The sequence below is a fragment of the Cervus canadensis genome, chromosome 18, assembly GCF_019320065.1.
Source record: "Cervus canadensis isolate Bull #8, Minnesota chromosome 18, ASM1932006v1, whole genome shotgun sequence".
Taxonomy (NCBI): Eukaryota; Metazoa; Chordata; class Mammalia; order Artiodactyla; family Cervidae; genus Cervus; species Cervus canadensis.
The window spans coordinates 11,265,701-11,282,940 of NC_057403.1; the positions used below are offsets into that span (position 1 = coordinate 11,265,701).

Consider the following 17,240-nt stretch of genomic DNA (forward strand, 5'->3'; position numbering starts at 1 on the left):
CCCCTAGGTGGCGCGGCCAAACCCGGCGCCAACCCTGATCCGGTCAGATCACTAGCCTGTATTGCAGTCAGGGGTCGGAGAAGGGTGAGAACGGCTCCCACTCCGGGGAGAGACTCAGGACGTTTCACAAAAGATGCTGATGGGATCTCCCCTCAACCCCCACGCCCGGCGAGACCTCCCACGTGGCTCAGACCACCCGGATCCGCATAGGGGGTCCAGATGTGAGGTCGAAGCGTCGCTGGCCCCTCACCCGGACAGTTTCCGGGAGAGCCTCCATTCCGGCCCACATGGAGACCGCCATCCGGGCGACAGGGCTCTGACACAGCCTCCGGGACTCCGCGATCTCGGGGTGGGAGCCCGCTTCCGTGGCTGGTGGCGCCGTGGGAACTACGTTACCCACAATGCCGGATGCCGGGCCCAAGGCGTGTAGCCAATGAACGCTCGGAATCAGCGCCCTTCCGCGACCCGAGGATCTGGGCGGGACTTCCGGCGCCTCTGTGGCGGCAGTACGGTGACTGCTCAGTGTACAGTTCCCTCGGAGACCTTTTGGAGCGTGGACGGAGGCTAGGGGATGAACAGAGCGAGGAGCCTCTAGAGGAGAGGTTGTCCCCACAGTCCAGCGGCGAGTCTGCAGGGCTGCGGCGGTAGATGATAATTGTACACAAGTTCCTTCTCTGTCGCCTGTCACTTAAAACCCCTCTCCTCTGACTCCGATGGCGGCCGCCGCGCTGAGGGACCCGCCTCAGGTAAACGCTCGACCTCCGGACCCTCACCGCCCTCACCCCACCAGACACTAAAGCCCTGAGTGCGGAGCGCCGGCCCCCGTGCCCTCAGCCCGGGCCCCCGAGTCCAGGATGGTGAGGCGGTCGTGGCTGGGGCCCTGTGTTTTACAGACAATGTGATGCGTGGGAGAGGGTGACAGACGGAGGGACCGGTTTATGTAAATTCGCGGAGAAACATTCCCGTTTGGAATGGGAAGGGGAGGAGTTTTCATCTCAGGACGCTGGAGGCCATGGAGGGTTGTGAATACAAGAGGCTCACGGTGTGAGTTAGGCTTTTCAAGTTTTCCAGAAGTTGCTCAGGTTTAGAACAGACTGGGAAGGGGATGAAAACACCGAGGTACAGGGAGGTTGACTCTTTATCCAAGATCACACAGTTGTAAGAGCACTGAGATCTCAGAGATAATGAGCTACTCATTTTACTCAGAGATAATGCAGTTATTTCAGGTCACCTTGCTCCGGGGCTAGACAGAGGTAGGGGGAGGCCTGAGCCTGCTGAGCCTGCCATGGTTACCTGCCTGTAATGACCTCCCTCTTCCCACAAACTCCCATGAGGACAGAAGTGCTTAGGGACTATTCAAAGGTGAGCAGAGGATGTTCCAGGCGCTCAATGGTTCTGACCCCACCCTTTGTCTCTGGGATTCTTCCAGTCCATGAAACTGGACACTCTGAAGAAACCCAAAACATTTGGTTATCTATGGGAGACACAATTCAGGACTCCAGGGGAATTACCTGACAAGAGGGCAGATGTCCTAATGCCAGGCTCAGAGTTTAGATGGTGTCTCCCTGCCCACATGCCTGTAGTTGGTGAGTAGACAGTGACATTGATACCTTGAGAGGAGAGCAGGTATCTGTGGCCCCAAGGCCTGATATTTCCTTCAAGGTGGCGACACTGGGAGGAGGGTGAGCAGGGGATGGATATCTGGGTGAAGGAACTTGGAATCCTATGAGAGAAATTGATCATGGAATGATCTGTCCCCATCATGGCAGGGCTGTGTGACCTTTGAGGACGTGGCCGTTTACTTCTCCCAGGAGGAGTGGGGGCTGCTTGATGAAGCTCAGAGACACCTGTATCATAAAGTGATGCTAGAGAACTTTGCACTTACAGCCTCGATGGGTAAGGCCCTCACCCCAGTGTACTGATCTGTGTCGTACTTTCTGTCCCCCAGAGGCAGCTCTGCTCTTTCCATAGTCAGACCATGGTCACTGCTTACTTCCCCACTTTCTTGGTGTATGTGGTGTGGGTGCCAGTGTTAAGCCGAGTGCACTGCCCCAAGTAGTTCTAAGTCTGTTGCCTAAGCTTGGAGGTAAAGATCTTGGATGTAGGAATTTGGCAGTCAGCCTAAAACAAGGCATCTTACCTTGTTTACCTCACCCTGGCAGGATGAATGTCCCAGGTGTCATGACACCTGGTGTCCCAAGTCCTGATTCAGTAATTTAAACAATATGTATATAATTGACAAAATGCATATATGATATATAATCTTTAGTGATGTTATGTATGGGGTCCTGATGGATAGGATCACAGCATTAGGGTTCTAGTAATCCAACATGAGGCACCTTTCATTTCTTTCTTGCTTTCTTTCTTGTTGCACCTCTAGTTGCTGCGAGTTGGAGCTACTCTCTAGTTGTAGTGGATGGGCATTTCCTTGTGGTGTCTTCTCTTGTTATGGAGCACAGGCTCTAGGGCATGTGTTCTTTAGTTGTTGTGGCACATGGGATCTCTAATTGTGGCACACAGGCTCAGTGGTTGTCATGCACAGGCTTAGTTGCCCAGTGGCATGTGGGATCTTAGTTCCAAGACCAGGGATTGACCCCACATCCCCTGCATTGCAAGGCAGATTCTTAACCACCAGATCACCAGAGAGTCCCTAGCCTGTGATTTTCTTGTGTTGTAGTGTTCTTATTTGGCTTTGGTGTAAGGGTGATACTGGCTTTATAAAATCAGTATTGATGTGTTCCCTCCTCTTCAGTGGTTTTCTTTTCTTTTTTTTTTTTTTTTTTTGAGCATTGATATTAAATGTAATGTTTCCACTTTAATTTATAGTTTTGAGTACTTTCTTTTTTTTTTATTACTCCAAGAGGTTTGTCAATTTTATCTTTTCAAAAAAACCTCTTAGTTTTCATCTTTTCTATTGTCTTTCTAGTCTCTATTTTATTTATTTACACTTTAATCTTTATCGTTTCCCTCTTCCTGCTAACACTGAGTTTAGTTTGTTCTTCTTTTTTAATCTTTGAAGTGTGAAGGTAGGGTTTTTTAAAAAAGATTTTTTTTAGTGTATATATCTGCTAAAACCTTCCCTTTTAGAACTACTTTTGCTGGGTCCCATAAGTTTTGGTATTTTGTATCCATTTTCATTTATCTCAATATATTTTTTGATTTCCCTTTTGATTTCATCTTTGACTCTTTGGCTGTTCAAGAGTGTGTTTAATTTCCACATATTTGTGAGTCTTCAATTCTCCTGTTATTATTTTCTATTTTTATCATATTTTGGTCGGAAAAGAGATTTGATGTGATTTCAATTTTCTTAAATTGGTTAAGACTTGTTTTATAGCCTGCTGTATGATCTAATATGGGGAATTATTCCTACATTCTTGAGTAGTGTGTATTTTGCTGCTGGTTGATGAAATGTTCTGTATATGTTTGTTAGGTCTATTTGATTTGTAGTATTCAAGTCCAGTGTTTTTCTGGCCATGAAGGTTTTTTATTTTTATTTTTTTCATGAAGGTTTTTTAAGATATTGAAATGTCATATTATACAGAAAGTTAAAAGAAAAACAAAACATGATGAATACTCTCCTACTATAATCAGCATGATTCACAAATATTTCTCTTCTTTCAGCTTGTTTGCATGAAACAGAGACTAAAGAGACACCTTCTGAGCAAAACGTTTCTCTAGAAGCTTTGTCACAGGTCAGGACTCCAAAGGTAGGTCCATTCACCGAGAATGCTCACCCCTGTGAGAAATGTGTCCCAATCCTGAAAGACATTTTGTACCCTGCTGATCTACCAGGGCAGAAACCATACTTTACTGGGGCATCTGCAAACCTACAACAGCTTCAGAAGCATTTCAGTACAGAGAAAAGTGACGTGGATAAGGCAGAATTTGTAAAGAGCTGCATAGTCCAGGTGTCAGGGAATGCCTTCACCTGTAGGAAGGTTGGAATGGACTTCCCAGGTACATTGGGTCTCCTCCAGCACCAGATCACTTCCAATGGTGAGAAACCCAACAAAATCACCAAGTTTGGGGAGACTTTTAATGGTAGAAAAAGTCATTACAAGTTGCGTGAATGTGGGAAAGCTTCCAGCCACAAACACAGTCTTGTTTACCACCCAAGAGTCTCTGCTAGAAAAAGGGTTTATGAGTTTAGCAAATATGGGAAAGCCATGCACTGTAAGTACTCACTTGTTCAGCTCCAGAGAGTCCACACAGGAGAAAGGTCTTATGAATGCAGTGAATGTGGAAAATCTTTTAGGCAACGAGCCACTCTCATTATACACCAGAGAGTTCACACTGGAGAAAGGCCTTATAAATGTGGTGAGTGTGGAAAGTCCTTTAGTCAGTGCTCCAATCTTATTGAACACTGCAGAATTCACAGTGGAGAGAGGCCTTTTGAATGTGAGGAATGTGGGAAAGCTTTTGGGTGCAAATCCAATCTTGTTCGGCACCAGAGAACCCACACTGGAGAAAAGCCTTATGAGTGCAGCGAATGTGGGAAATTCTTTAGACAAAGCTTCACCTTGGTTCAACATCGGAGAATTCACACCACAGCAAGGCCTTATGTTTGTGTCCAGTGTGGGAAATCCTTTAGCCAAAGAGCCACTCTCATTCGACACCAACGAGTTCACACTACTGAAAGGCCTTATGAGTGTGGGGAATGTGGGAAAGCTTTTGGATCCAAATCCAAACTTGAGCGACACAACAGAAGTCACACTGGAGAAAGGCCTTATGAGTGTGCTGAATGTGGAAAATCTTTCAGACAGAGTTACAGCCTCGTTGAACACCAGCGAATTCACACTAGAGCAAGGCCTTTTGAGTGTGGCCAGTGTGGGAAGTCCTTTAGCAGAAGAGCCATCTTCACTAAACACCAGAGAATTCACACTGGAGAAAGGCCTTATAAATGTGGCGAATGTGGGAAATCCTTTAGTCGAAGCACCAGCCTTATTCAGCACTGCAGTATTCACACTGGAGCCAGGCCTTATGAATGTGGGCAGTGTGGGAAATCCTTTAGGCAAAAGTCTGTTCTCATTCAACACCAGGTAGTTCACACTGGAGAAAGGCCCTATGAATGCAGTAAATGTGGCAAATCCTTTAGCCAACGTTCCAGCCTCAATCTCCACCGAAAATTTCACACTGTGGAGCGGCCCCATGAATGCAGGAAATACGGGAAATCCTTTACTCCAAACAGCTAACATTGTTTAGCACCAAGAAATCCACACTTTGAAAAAGACCTTAGACCTGAAGGAATGTGCTCTCTCCTTGTTCATTATAACAGCACTAGACAGCTTTTGTAAGGGAGTCATCTGCCTGAAATTGAACCTCATACTTGCAAACATCTAATGACTTGAAATTCCCAATGAGTTCCAGGTATCTGTGAGGCTTACAGAGCTACATTCCATGTTCTAAACTCCCCAGGGCCCTCATCAAAGTTACATCACTGCCAGTTTCTCTGGTAGAACCCATCTCACCTCTTCCTTGCATAGTATTTCATCGGTTACCCTGATGTGCTGACACAAGGCCAATGTCTGTGTGCCCTAATGTTTCCTGGAGGAAATCTTGAGTAGTATGTGCCTGTACATTTTCCTATTTTAATTGATTAAGTATGAATCTGACCTTCTTCAAATTCATTGGTTTCACTTGATACTTGTGGTTGGTTTTCCTACCTCCCAAGTCACCAGCTGGGAATTGCCCCCTATTGCTGTGGTTTGTGCAGCAATAAAGGTCTTACTGTTTAATCTACCTTTAACCTTGGGATTGTATTCACTGTGGGGATGGGTGGAAAACAGAATTGGCCTGCTTGTTTGACAGGATGGACAGCTTTCATGGGTCCTCAGGTTTATGTGCCTCAACAGGGACAATATAATGATAGGAGGGTATAGTTTTCATTCCAGTTTTGACCTAATTTGAATTCCTCTTCAAGGTCTCTTAGGAACTAAAGCAGGGTTTTGTTTAGTTCCTAAATGTGTGACCTGGAAGCTTACATACTGTGTGACCAATAGGTTCCCCCTGGGGCTTCCTAGGTGGCACAGTGGTAAAGAACCTGCCTGCCAATGCAGGAGACTCAAGAGATGCAGGTTCGATCCCTGGATCGGGAAGATCCCCTGAAGTAGGAAATTGCAACCCACTCCAGTATTCTTGCCTGGGAAATCCCGTGGACAGAAGAGCCTGGCAGGCTATAGCCTATGGTGTCACAGAGTCAGACACAACTGAGTGACTGGGCAACACAGCACATGTAGGTTACCCTGAGGAAGGGTCACTTGTTCCAGCAAGCTCCAGGAATGCCATGAATTTGTTCTCATATTCCCAGAGGGTATCCCTTAATGCTCAGCACTGTTGAGGGGAAGCTTTCCACCAGGTTCTACGAAGGAGCCAAATGTCCTGAAGTTCATAATTCTGTGGACTAGTATCTCTCCTCAGGCATCAGGATACAGGTTTCAACCTTAATTGATACTGAAATTCTGTTGCTGAGTCACTAAATCATGCCCCACTCTTTTTCGACCCCATGGATTGTAGCCTGCCAGGCTCCTCTGCCCGTGGGATTTCCCTGGCAAGAATATTGGGTTCCCGTTTTCCCCTCCCAGGGGTCCTCCCAACCCAGGAATTGAACCTGAGTCAATTATGTCTCCTGCATTGTCAGATTCTTTACCACTGAGCCACCAGGGAACCCCCTGAAATTCTGGGTGTGATTAATAGTCAGTGGAGGAGCCTGCATCAAATTAAATGGAACATGCCTCTTCTCATGTGCATCCATAAATCTTCCAGTGACTGTGACTGTGCATAATCACAGCACTTCCAGAGCTGTGTATCTCCTGTAGCTGAATTTATTGTTGGCAAAGTAATCTAAAGGTTTTGTGAATCCCCATTGTCTTTCTGGGCTGGCCACCTCCAGGTCATTGCTGTACAGACAGAGAAATGAGAACAGAGAATGGAGATCCTGTTGTGCAGGGATGTGGCATTTGTGGTCCATCCAGTGGTCCTGTTGTCCCAGACTGGAACAGCCTCTGTTACTTGCCAGTATTTCCTGCACTGGTTCAGGGCTACCCTTCTCCAGGAATGGGGAAAAATAAGGTGGAGTCATTATTGAGTTTGGAGAAGGCAATGGCAACCCACTCCAGTACTCTTGCCTGGAAAATCCTATGGACGGAGGAGCCTGGTAGGCTGCAGTCCATGGGGTCATGAAGAGTCGGACATGACTGAGCAACTTCACTTTCATGCATTGGAGAAGGAAATGGCAACCCACTCCAGTGTTCTTGCCTGGAGAATCCCAGAGATGGCAGAGTCTGGTGGATTGCCATCTATGGGGTCACACAGAGTCAGACATGACTAAAGTGACAGCAGCAGCAGCAGCATTGAGTTGTTAATCCTTCTGGTTTCCAGAAAGAGTGGGAAGTCCGGATTTTTGTTTTTTGTGTGTTTTTATTTTTAATTTTGAACCATTTTTTAAATAAATTTTATTGAGGCATAATTGACATACAGTATGCATATTTAAGGTGTATAGTTTGAAAATTTTTGCTATAATATAAAGTCATAAAATCATCAGAATCACGAAGATGAACATAACCTTGATTTACCTCATGTCCTTTTACAATCTCTCATTGTCCTTCCCAAGCGTATAGGAGGCCAGTACCTTCAACAATAACTTAGTTTCCATTGTCTAGGATATACGTTTATCCATCTGTCTGCTAATGGGCAGTTGGGTTGTTTCCAGTTTGGTGTTGTTAGAAATAAAGTTCCAATGAACATTGGCAGACGGTTCTTTTATGAATATGTGTTTTAGTTCTCTTGTGCCAGTGCTTCAGAATATGTGAATTGCAAACTGCCAAATTGTGATCTAAACTGGTTGGATCCTTCTGTGTTCCCATCAACAGTATATGAGAGCTCCTGTTCTTCCCCATCCTGCTGATCCTCGGTATTGTCAGTCTGTTTAATTTCACCTGTCTTGGTAGGGGTGTAATGGCATCTCACTGTAATTTTTTAACTGTAGTTCTCTGATGTTTCATGATGTCAAGCACTTTTTTCCTGTTTATTTGCCACTTGTATATCTTCTTTAATGACTGTTAGTACCAGTTGCTTATTTTGAAATGGATGTTGACTGATGTTTTCCTTTTTATTGATAAATAAAAGACACTTGTCGAACAAAGATGTGTTGGAACTTCACTTACTCTTCTGCAGTGATGTGTCATCTTTACTAAAAGGAAATACTGTTTTTGATGCTATGAGAAGGAGAGAGTCAATCCCTAGGCAGATTGATAAGAAGTTCAGGGTCCCCAAGGAGGAGAAAGGGGTCTGGGCCTCTCGAAGTGGATATTGGCGGTCTGGAATTCTCAAGGAGGAGAAAAGGACAAACGTTTTTTTCCTCTGCGTTCCTTCAGATCAGTTCAGTTCAGTCGCTCAGTCGTGTCCGACTCTTTGTGACCCCATGAATTGCAGCACGCCAGGCCTTCCTGTCCATCATCAACTCCCGGAGTTTACTCAAACTCATGTCCATCAAGTCGGTGATGCCATCCAGCCATCTCATCCTCTGTCATCCCCTTCTCTTCCTGCCCCCAATCCCTCCCAGCATCAGGGTCTTTTCAAATGAGTCAATTCTTCGCATGAGGTGGCCAAAGTATTGGAGTTTCAGCTTCAACATCAGTCCTTCCAGTGAACACCCAGGACTGATCTCCTTTAGGATGAACTGGTTGGATCTCCTTGCAGTCCAAGGGACTCTCAAGAGTCTTCTCCAACACCACAGTTCAAAAGCATCCATTTTGGGGGGCTCAGCTTTCTTTATAGTCCAACTCTCACATCCATACATGACCACTGGAAAAACCATAGCCTTGACTAGACAGACCTTTGTTGACAAAGTAATGTCTCTGCTTTTTAATATGCTCTCTATGTTGGTCATAACTTTGCTTCCAAGGAGTAAGCGTCTTCTAATTGCATGGCTGCAGTCACCATCTGCAGTGATTGTCTTAGTCAATTACACAACTCAGTTTAAACTCTGTACTAGGGATTATACAACAACAATGTACCAGGGCTGGAGGACAGTTTCTCCTTCCTGAAAACCTTCTGACTAATACTGTCATCTTAGAATATATATTATGTGAGTGGGTCTGGAGGATCTTTCTGTTATTAAATTCTAATCTTGTTATCCTCAAATGTAAATTGTGGGAGTAGGTCTGGTAAAATTTTCACAAACGAGACATTCTTTTGATTCATTGTAATAACTAATTAAAAGGTATATAACTCCATTGCTAACACTAGCAAGGGGTACTCTTTCTGCCCCCTTCTGATGTCTATGTCAGAAGCTTTCTTTATCCATTTTATATTTTAATTGCACAAAAGCTCTGAGCTATCAAGCCTTGTCTCTGGCCCCGGATTGAATTCTTCTCTTCCGGAGGCCAAGAATCCTGGCATCTTTTCGTGGGTCAGCAACAACCTTTCAAGAATATTTTCTCAAACTTTTGGTGCTATTTACAGTTAACAGTCCCAGAGTGCTTATACTTTGAAGCATTATCTACCTTCTTAACATATTCTCTCACTTTCTTAAGTGTATCCATTCAGTCAAATGAAGATGGCCCATTTTGTAGGATTTAAGTTGGAAGTGACAATTCTTGAAGATTTCTTACATTTATTGTTTAAAATAACTATTGAAGTAATACAATAGTCTTCTAATAAATTGTGTATATTTAAAGTGAATGATTTGTGTTCTGATACATGCTTAAGCACGTGAAACCAAAAGTTTCCTCTGCCCTTTTTAGGCAGCTACATCTATCCTGTCCCATTGGCCTGGGGAAGGAAAGCTGAGGCACCAGACCTTAGAACAGACCAGGGATCCCAGCCCTGATGTGGCCTTTGCAAGGCTCACTCTTCCCACAGAGGCAGGTTGGGCGTCACTGAACCTGTGAATCGGTCATCTGGAGCAGGTGGTGGAGGGGGTCCTGACCAGACCCCAGTCTGACATTCCAGATCAGGGGGTGGGTGTGTGCTGTAGGAATTGAGGCCTCCTGGGACCCCACCCAGCTTGTCATCTCAGTTTAGTTTTCTAGCAGGAACCCCTCCCCCGACCTCACCTTCCTAGTTAATTGCTGTAATTTATTGACAGTCCTAGTATTCTAGTATTGCATGTGCCAGGAGCGGCGGGGGGATGGGGGGAGGGGAGCGCGGTGTGAGGGTCTGCTTCCACCGTTCGCACACAATTAGGACTAAAATCAGAAATGGGGGTGGGGGTGCATTCCGAGACCAAGGCTTAAGCCTTTGGAGTCACGTACTTGTTTCGTCTGTACCTAAGACCCCGAGTTGTTCTGGCTCTCTCCCTACCTTGGGAAAAAGGCGCCCCCACCGAATCCCGCCCACCCCAGCCGGGGGCGCAGGGGTGAGTCTTGAATATGTGTGAGAGTCCCTGGCGCTCTGCGCTGCCCAGTCTGCCCGGTGCTGCACCCTCCGCGGGGGCAGTCACCGGAGCACTTCCGTCTGTCCCAACTTAAACAGGATGTCCAGATTTGGAAATCTACACCAGGAGGTTTCACGACGTTCCTTGACGTCTTGAAAAGTGAAAGTGAAAGTCGATCCTTCCTGTACGACTCTGCAACCCCAAGGACTGTAACCTGCCAGACTCCTCTGTCCATGGAATTCTCCAGGCCAGAATCCTGGAGTGGGTAGAGTTTCCTTTCTCCAGGGGATCTTCCCAACCCAGGGATCGAATCCGTTTCCGCATTACTGGCAGATTCTTCACCAGCTGAGCCACCAGGGAAGCCCAAGAATACTGGAATGGGTAGACTATCCCTTCTCCAGCGGATCTTCCCGACCCAGGAATCGAACAGGGGTCTCCTGCATTGCAGGTGAATTCTTTACCAGCTGAGCTACCGTGATGTCTTGAGGGCGGTCAATTTCAGGGGTTCACGGTACCCTAATAACTCCGTTGTTTAAACGTTCTCATGATAGGGAAGCGGCAAGGAGGCCGCAGGAATTTTCAGGATCCGCCCGCCACCCCTCTATCGCCGCAAAGCTTTCCGTGATGCAGGGGCTCATTCATAAAACGCTGTTATAAATAGAGGCGGCGGCACCTGGTTCTTGCCAACCGCACTGCGAGCAGCCCAGCCTTGGCGTCCTCCCGCTTCGGCAGCGCCGGCCGGACCAGGAGAGTCTCTCTTGCTGCCATTCCCTGGCTGACTTCCACCGCGGGCTCTCCAGACCGCGCCCAGGAAGGTTGGGCTAGCGGGGCCCACAGCTTGGAGGTCACTCCTTCGCTGGGGAGGGAAGCTGCTCGGAGCGCTGGACGTGCTGGAAGCGCGCGCACTGTGGTCCCAGTGAGAACGGTCCCTTCCTGAGGGACCGCTCTTTCTGAGGGCTTCGGCCTTTGGCGCGGTGGCTGGTGTCCGACGAGAGCCGAGCAAACGGGTGCCAAACGGACTCCTCACTGGAGCCCGGCTCCCTGGGGGAACAGCAGAAAGCGGCCATCCTCCCTCCGCCGGCCCCCCGGAGCAGGCAGGAGGGGCGGGTGTGTGAAGAAGTTCATTGATAAAAAGCGAGTTCCTTCAGGTGACTCTAGGGGGCTCCTGCGTCAGTGCAGAAGTCGGGTATGCTTATAAACAACCCCTGCGACTGCGTTCCTATTATTCCCTCAGTATCCCTGGCTCGAAAGGGGGCCCGATGACTCAGCTGGTAAAGAATCGCCTGCCGATGCAGGAGACACAGAGAGGAAGTTTCCATCCGTGGGTCGGTAAGATCCACTGAAAGAGAAAATGGCAACCCACCCCAGTATTCTTGCCTGGAGCATCCCACGGACAGAGGAGCCTGACCGGCTACAGTCCATGGGGACCAGCACTGGGGGTGGGTGGGGGCATGCTAACAAACCAGAAGAGTGGGGGCCCTAGACGAGTGCCATTACTGGGGGTCAGGGCAGTGCACACAGGCAACAGTCACGAGGGGATTTCATTGGTGGGTTGGAATGTCACTAGGTCACAGGGGAAGATAAGGGAAGCTTGAGTTGGGTCACCCGGGCGGGGTGCCTACAGACAGTCTGCGGGAACGCTGAGGCAGCAGAATATTTAACTTAAAAATTTTGTAATACAAACATACACTACCATATGTAAAATAGATAGCCAGTGAGAATTTGCTTTATGACTTAGAGAGCTCAAACCTGTGTTCTGTGACAACCTAGAGTGGTGAGAGAGGATGGGAGGAGGGAAGTTCAAGCCAGAGGCGCCATACGTATGCCTATGGCTGATTCATGTTGGTGTATGGCAGAAACCAACACAATATTGTAAAACAATTATCCTTCAATTAAAAATAAATTTTAAAAATTTAAAAATTTATGTTACAAGGGTCTTAAAAGACAAGACGCAGAAAACACAACAGGGATCTGGATCGTCGCCCTCAGGAACATCCCATGCCTCGCCTCCTTCACTAGAGCTTCTGCAGTTCCTCTGCCAACTCTTCTCCAGTCCTCTGGGCCCCAGGGTCCTCTGGAGACACCCTTCTCCTGGAGGGATGCTGAAAAAGAACTACCAAGAAGCCTCTGCTCCGTTTGGCATCATTGAAAGGGGTGTTGCAGGCTCGCGTGGTCAGAGGCGGGACTTCCTGCGCCGCCAGAGCGGGATTTTCGTCTGGAGGCTGGTGTGCCAGCACTCGCTAAGATCTGTAAAAATGGGATTTGAGTTGCCATTTTCACCTCCAGGGATTTCTGACCCAGGGATCGAACCCGCGTCTCCTGCGTTGGTAGGTGGATTCTTCTTGTCAGTCCCTGGGACACTGTGTAAAAGGGAGAGAAGTGTTTTCTAGAATCCCCCTGACCGCATGCCTCATAGGACAGAGCGCACACCTCACAGTCCGGAGGTCTTTCTATAAGTCGCAGCCATACCCCTTCCCGAGTATAGGACCTTGAGCAACTTTCCCTGCTGCCCTTGGCTTTTATATTAAAGTTCCTCCAACTGGGTTGAAAGAACTAGAAAACGCGCATGAGATACCTGACCGTGTCCAGTACGGTCCAGGGAGCATCACTCTGGCTCTCTTTTCACGGAGGTGCCTCCTGAGCCCATGCTGATGGCAGAGGCTCATCCCTGGGGGAATCTGACCCTTGGGCTTCCCTGACCTGTGTCATCTATAAAGATAAGGACTGGGATGGGGAAGAACAGCAGTTGTCTGCAGCACTTTGGGGATTGCTGTTCTGCTAGGACAGAAAAGGTGTCAGGACAGTCCAGGAGCCCAGAAGGCCAAGGAATTTACCTTTCAGTTTACAGCCAGTGGAACTAGCTTCCCCCCTGACAGTCGTGAATCTGTCTTCCTGTTTGAGGTTCGGTTATATTTGAAAAGTGAGTCCATTCAAATGGGCAGGTATGATGGTGTACAGGAACGTGGGTCCTTTTGGACATAAAAACACAAGAGGTCCTGGGTGACTCCATAGCCATCGCCCTGAGTGCCCTCATCATAGTCCTGATCACTGTCAGGACTTGTCTTATTTGTTACTTTCCCACCCACTTGACTCCCCTCCTCACTTTATTTCAGACTCACTCCCATTCGCTGTCCTGAGAGAGGCTTTCCCTGGTGCCCAATCACAAGTAGACAGTCACCTCAGTCATCTCTCTCTGTTTTCTTGAGTTTGGAACCTTTAGGTCCCTCTGACATGGCCGTTGTTCAGTTGCTCAGTCGTGTCCTACTCTTTGCGACCCCACAGACTGCAGCACGCCAGGCTTCCCTGTCTATCATCAACTCCCAGAACTTGCTCAAATTAATGCCCATCAAGTCGGTGATGCCATCCAACCATCTCATCCTCTCGTCCCCTTCTCCTCCTGCCTTCAGTCTTTCCCAGCATCTGACCTGGTGGTGCCCGTTTATTTAGTTGCTTGTTTAGGATCTCTTTCCAGCCCCAGAGTGTCAGCACCTGTTGCTGCTATCTGCTAAGATATAGAGCGGCTGAGCCTGTAAAAGGTGCTCAACAAATGGTTGAGTGAATGAATGGGTCTCCCACTCAGGGGCTCAGGTCACACTTATAATAGTCTTTCTCCCAACTGCAGCCCCCAGGGCTATACTAGCTCCGCCCCTTGCTTACCTCCACGCTCCTCCCCCTTCTGTTCTTCCCTTGCTCACTGCACTCACTCCTGCCTGGTGTGCAGCTTTTGCTCTTGCATTTTGTCTTGTCTGATCCCGGATCTCTGCAGGGCTGTCTCTCCCCCCATCCCTGTGCCTCAGCGTCTCCTCTTAGGATAGTCTTTTCCCAGCCGTTTTCCTTCTGGCTGAGGTACCCCTGGCTCTCACCTGCCCATCTTCTGGAAACTCTCTGCCACCTTTTGCTGAATGTTCAAATCTCACATCCTTTCTTAAATTTGAGGTTGTTACTGACTTTCTTTCCCTTCCTTCTTCCCTCTCTTCCTTTTTTTTTTTTTTCCATGCAAGGTATGTTGAATCTTAGTTCCCCAAGCAGGGACCAAACCTGTGGCCTCTGCAGTGGAAGCATGGAGTCCTAACCACTGGACCATCAGGGAATTCCCTGTGGCTGACTTGCTGGAGCTGCCTGGACCTCAGGTCTTTGCCTGAGACAGAGTTGATGATGGCCTTTACCTCGTGGGCTGAGTGGGGGCTTAGTAAAAGTCAGAACGGACATGGCCGACTTCACTGTACCAGCCCTCCCGCATCTGGTGTGTGGACGTGTCATTTTCTCTTTAGTTCTCAGATCCTGGCACAGTGGGAATGAGTGTAGTATTGATGGTGACACTGATGCTTGGAGAAGTGATGAGATATTGTGTCTATGGTCACACTGCCAGGAAGTGTCAGACTTCAGACTCTTCATCTGAACCCCGGATCTCTGGCCCAGAGCGAGGGATCTGCAGTCACCTGAACCTCAGCGTGTGAGGCCCTCAGCCTGGGCAGGCACTCAGACAGGGTGAGGGCAGTTCAGGTGCCGTCGCTGCTGTGGCCATTGTTGGAATCTTGGGGATTTTTCCGAGAACCCTTAACCTCTGCCCCCCAGACCTTGTGGAACACCACTGTCTGTGTCATCTCCCGTGGCCTTCTTCACCCGAGGCTTTTCTCTCAGCCACAATTGCTTTATATCCCAAGGCTGCATCTGCTTCCCCCTTGAACCCAGCACAGAACTTGGCCATCAGCAGGCCTCATGATTCTCTGCACCTCATGGGTCTCTGTACCTTCACCAGCAAGAGTGACAGTCTTGATCCCACCCAAGTGCACAGCACCAATGTTGCTGTGTTTTGACTCTCCAGGTGGTGGTGACCTTCAAGGATGTGGCCATGACCTCCACCCGGGAGGAATGGGGACAGCTTGACCTGGACCAGAGGACCCTGTTCCGGGAGGTGATGCTGGAGACCTGCGGGCTCCTGGTCTCCCTGGGTACGTGCTCAGCTCTTAGACCTGTGGGGACCCAGCCTCCTCCTGGTTTCTGGCTGACCAGAAGGTCACGGGAGTCACCTTTCCTGCTCCCCACGGGCCCTGCAGTTTGCTGGCCCCTCCTCCTCCTGCCTGATCTGAGTATGTAGCAGGGGTCAGGGGGATAGAAGTAATGTCCCTCTGAACACCAGCCCTCATCCTGGCACCCAGCACCCTTAGGCTCGGTCTGAGGTCCCTGTTCCTGACTCCTCTGCCGGGAAGCTGCCGACCCAACCTGGTAGGGTCACGTGTCCTCACAGCTCACAGCAGGGCTGTTCTCAGAAGGGAGGAGGGGTCAGGCAGATCTTCATGGCATTTGTCATCAGTGCCACCGGGGACCTTCCTGATCAGCACAGTCTCAGCAGAGAGGCCCCCTGGTCAGCATGGCCCTCACATGTGTCTGGGGGCCCTGGTGGATTGTGTGGGGCAGTCCTTGGAGGGCCAGGAAGAGATTTCTCAGGAGGCCGTATATGCTCGGAATCATCAAATGACAGTTCAGACTCTTTGTCCCCTAGCCTGGAATCAAGGGGCGGACACGTGAGTGGCACCACAGTGGTTATCCACAGTGAGGCATTATGGGACACTTTTGCTTTCCGTCCCCACGAAGTGCTAATTGTGTAGAGGTCTTTGTTCTAATGGGAGTTGTGCTGCTTCTGTTGCAAAAGAACGACTCCATTGTCCTGGAAGATGACCCTGCCAATCGGCCACTTTGAGCTCCTCAAACTTCTGAATCAACAGGCAGAGAGTTACTGTGCTGGCTCTGGTGGTTGAGTCTGATACCAGGAGCGAATTGGACTATACTTCCCACTGCTACTTGCACAAAGGAAGTGTGTGTCTGGAATGCAGAGGTACCTGAAGTGTCTTATTGTGACCCATGATTAAAGTCAGTGAAAACTATAACAGCCTAATTTAGGCAGGACAACTCATAGCCCAGACCCGTCAGGAATGAATGATTGGTCACCTACTAGGGAATAAAAAAGAACATCTGAAGTGGTACTGAGGACCAAAGGAATTTCGAATGGGTTGCAGAAGAGATACATTAGTTGTGGTTATATGACCATACAGAAATGAGGATAGTAATCTGTAATATCATAAGTATTCCTTCCTTCTCTTGTCATGAATGTGTATTTATGTCTCTGAATTCATGAATGAATTCAGTATCTTTTTCTTTCTTCTTTCATCCCCTTATATAACAAAAGTAGTGTTGGGGAGTTCCCTGATAGTTCAGTGGTTAGGATTCTGCATTTTCACTGCAGTGATCCAGGTTCAATCCCTGGTTAGGGAACCAATCCTTTAAGTCACCTAGCACAGCCAAAAAAAAAAAAAGTTGTCTTAACATTTCAATATTTATTCACTGTATATCATTAAATTTATAGTATTTGCTTCTGTTTTATGCTTTGGTATTTTGGCCACTAGGCATGTGAAATCTTAGCTTCCTGACCATGGATTGAACCCACATCATTGGAAGGTGAAGTCTTAACCACTGGACCACCAGGAAGCCCACATATATCATAGCATTTGGTTATAGGATATCAAGCAGAAGAGTGACCATCACCCAAGGAATCTGCATCCTTTCTGTAGAAAATGTTAGTGTATTTTCTGTCGTACATGGGATAGTTGTATCATGTTAGGTGGAAGTATGACCTTGTTGTCTTTATTTGGAGGTTAGGAATGGTTTGAGTTTGTGTGGGTGCCAAATTGACAAGAGGTGGGCTTGTAATGATTAATTTTATATTCAACTTGACTAGGGTGTATCACATCTAGATGTTATTCAAACACCAGTCTAGCTTTTGCTGTGAAACTTTTTTTATGGACTAAACACCTATATTTTTTATTTATAATTTTTAAATTAATAGATCAAATACATATTCAAAAAG

At 47.7% G+C, this 17,240-nt stretch overlaps 1 protein-coding gene and 1 non-coding gene across 3 annotated transcripts; both read left to right on the forward strand.

Moving 5' to 3' along the window:
• Window positions 1-300: 300 nt before the first annotated feature.
• LOC122420030 (zinc finger protein 416-like) lies at window positions 301-10,630 on the forward strand. 2 transcript variants are annotated; one of them, XM_043434731.1, is made up of 4 exons: window positions 301-746; window positions 1,770-1,896; window positions 3,622-3,707; window positions 9,744-10,630. In XM_043434731.1, exons 1-4 carry the CDS (start codon window positions 714-716, stop codon window positions 9,888-9,890), a joined length of 393 nt encoding a protein of 130 aa, XP_043290666.1. In that variant the 5' UTR covers window positions 301-713; the 3' UTR covers window positions 9,891-10,630. The 2 variants fall into 2 exon arrangements, with proteins under 2 accessions (XP_043290666.1, XP_043290665.1); XM_043434730.1 differs by lacking the exon at window positions 9,744-10,630 and having other exon boundaries at window positions 376-746; window positions 3,622-7,198.
• Window positions 10,631-16,576: 5,946 nt separating this feature from the next.
• On the forward strand, window positions 16,577-16,648 carry TRNAE-UUC. Its single transcript has one exon. It is a non-coding gene; the product is annotated as a tRNA-Glu (tRNA).
• Window positions 16,649-17,240: the final 592 nt, after the last annotated feature.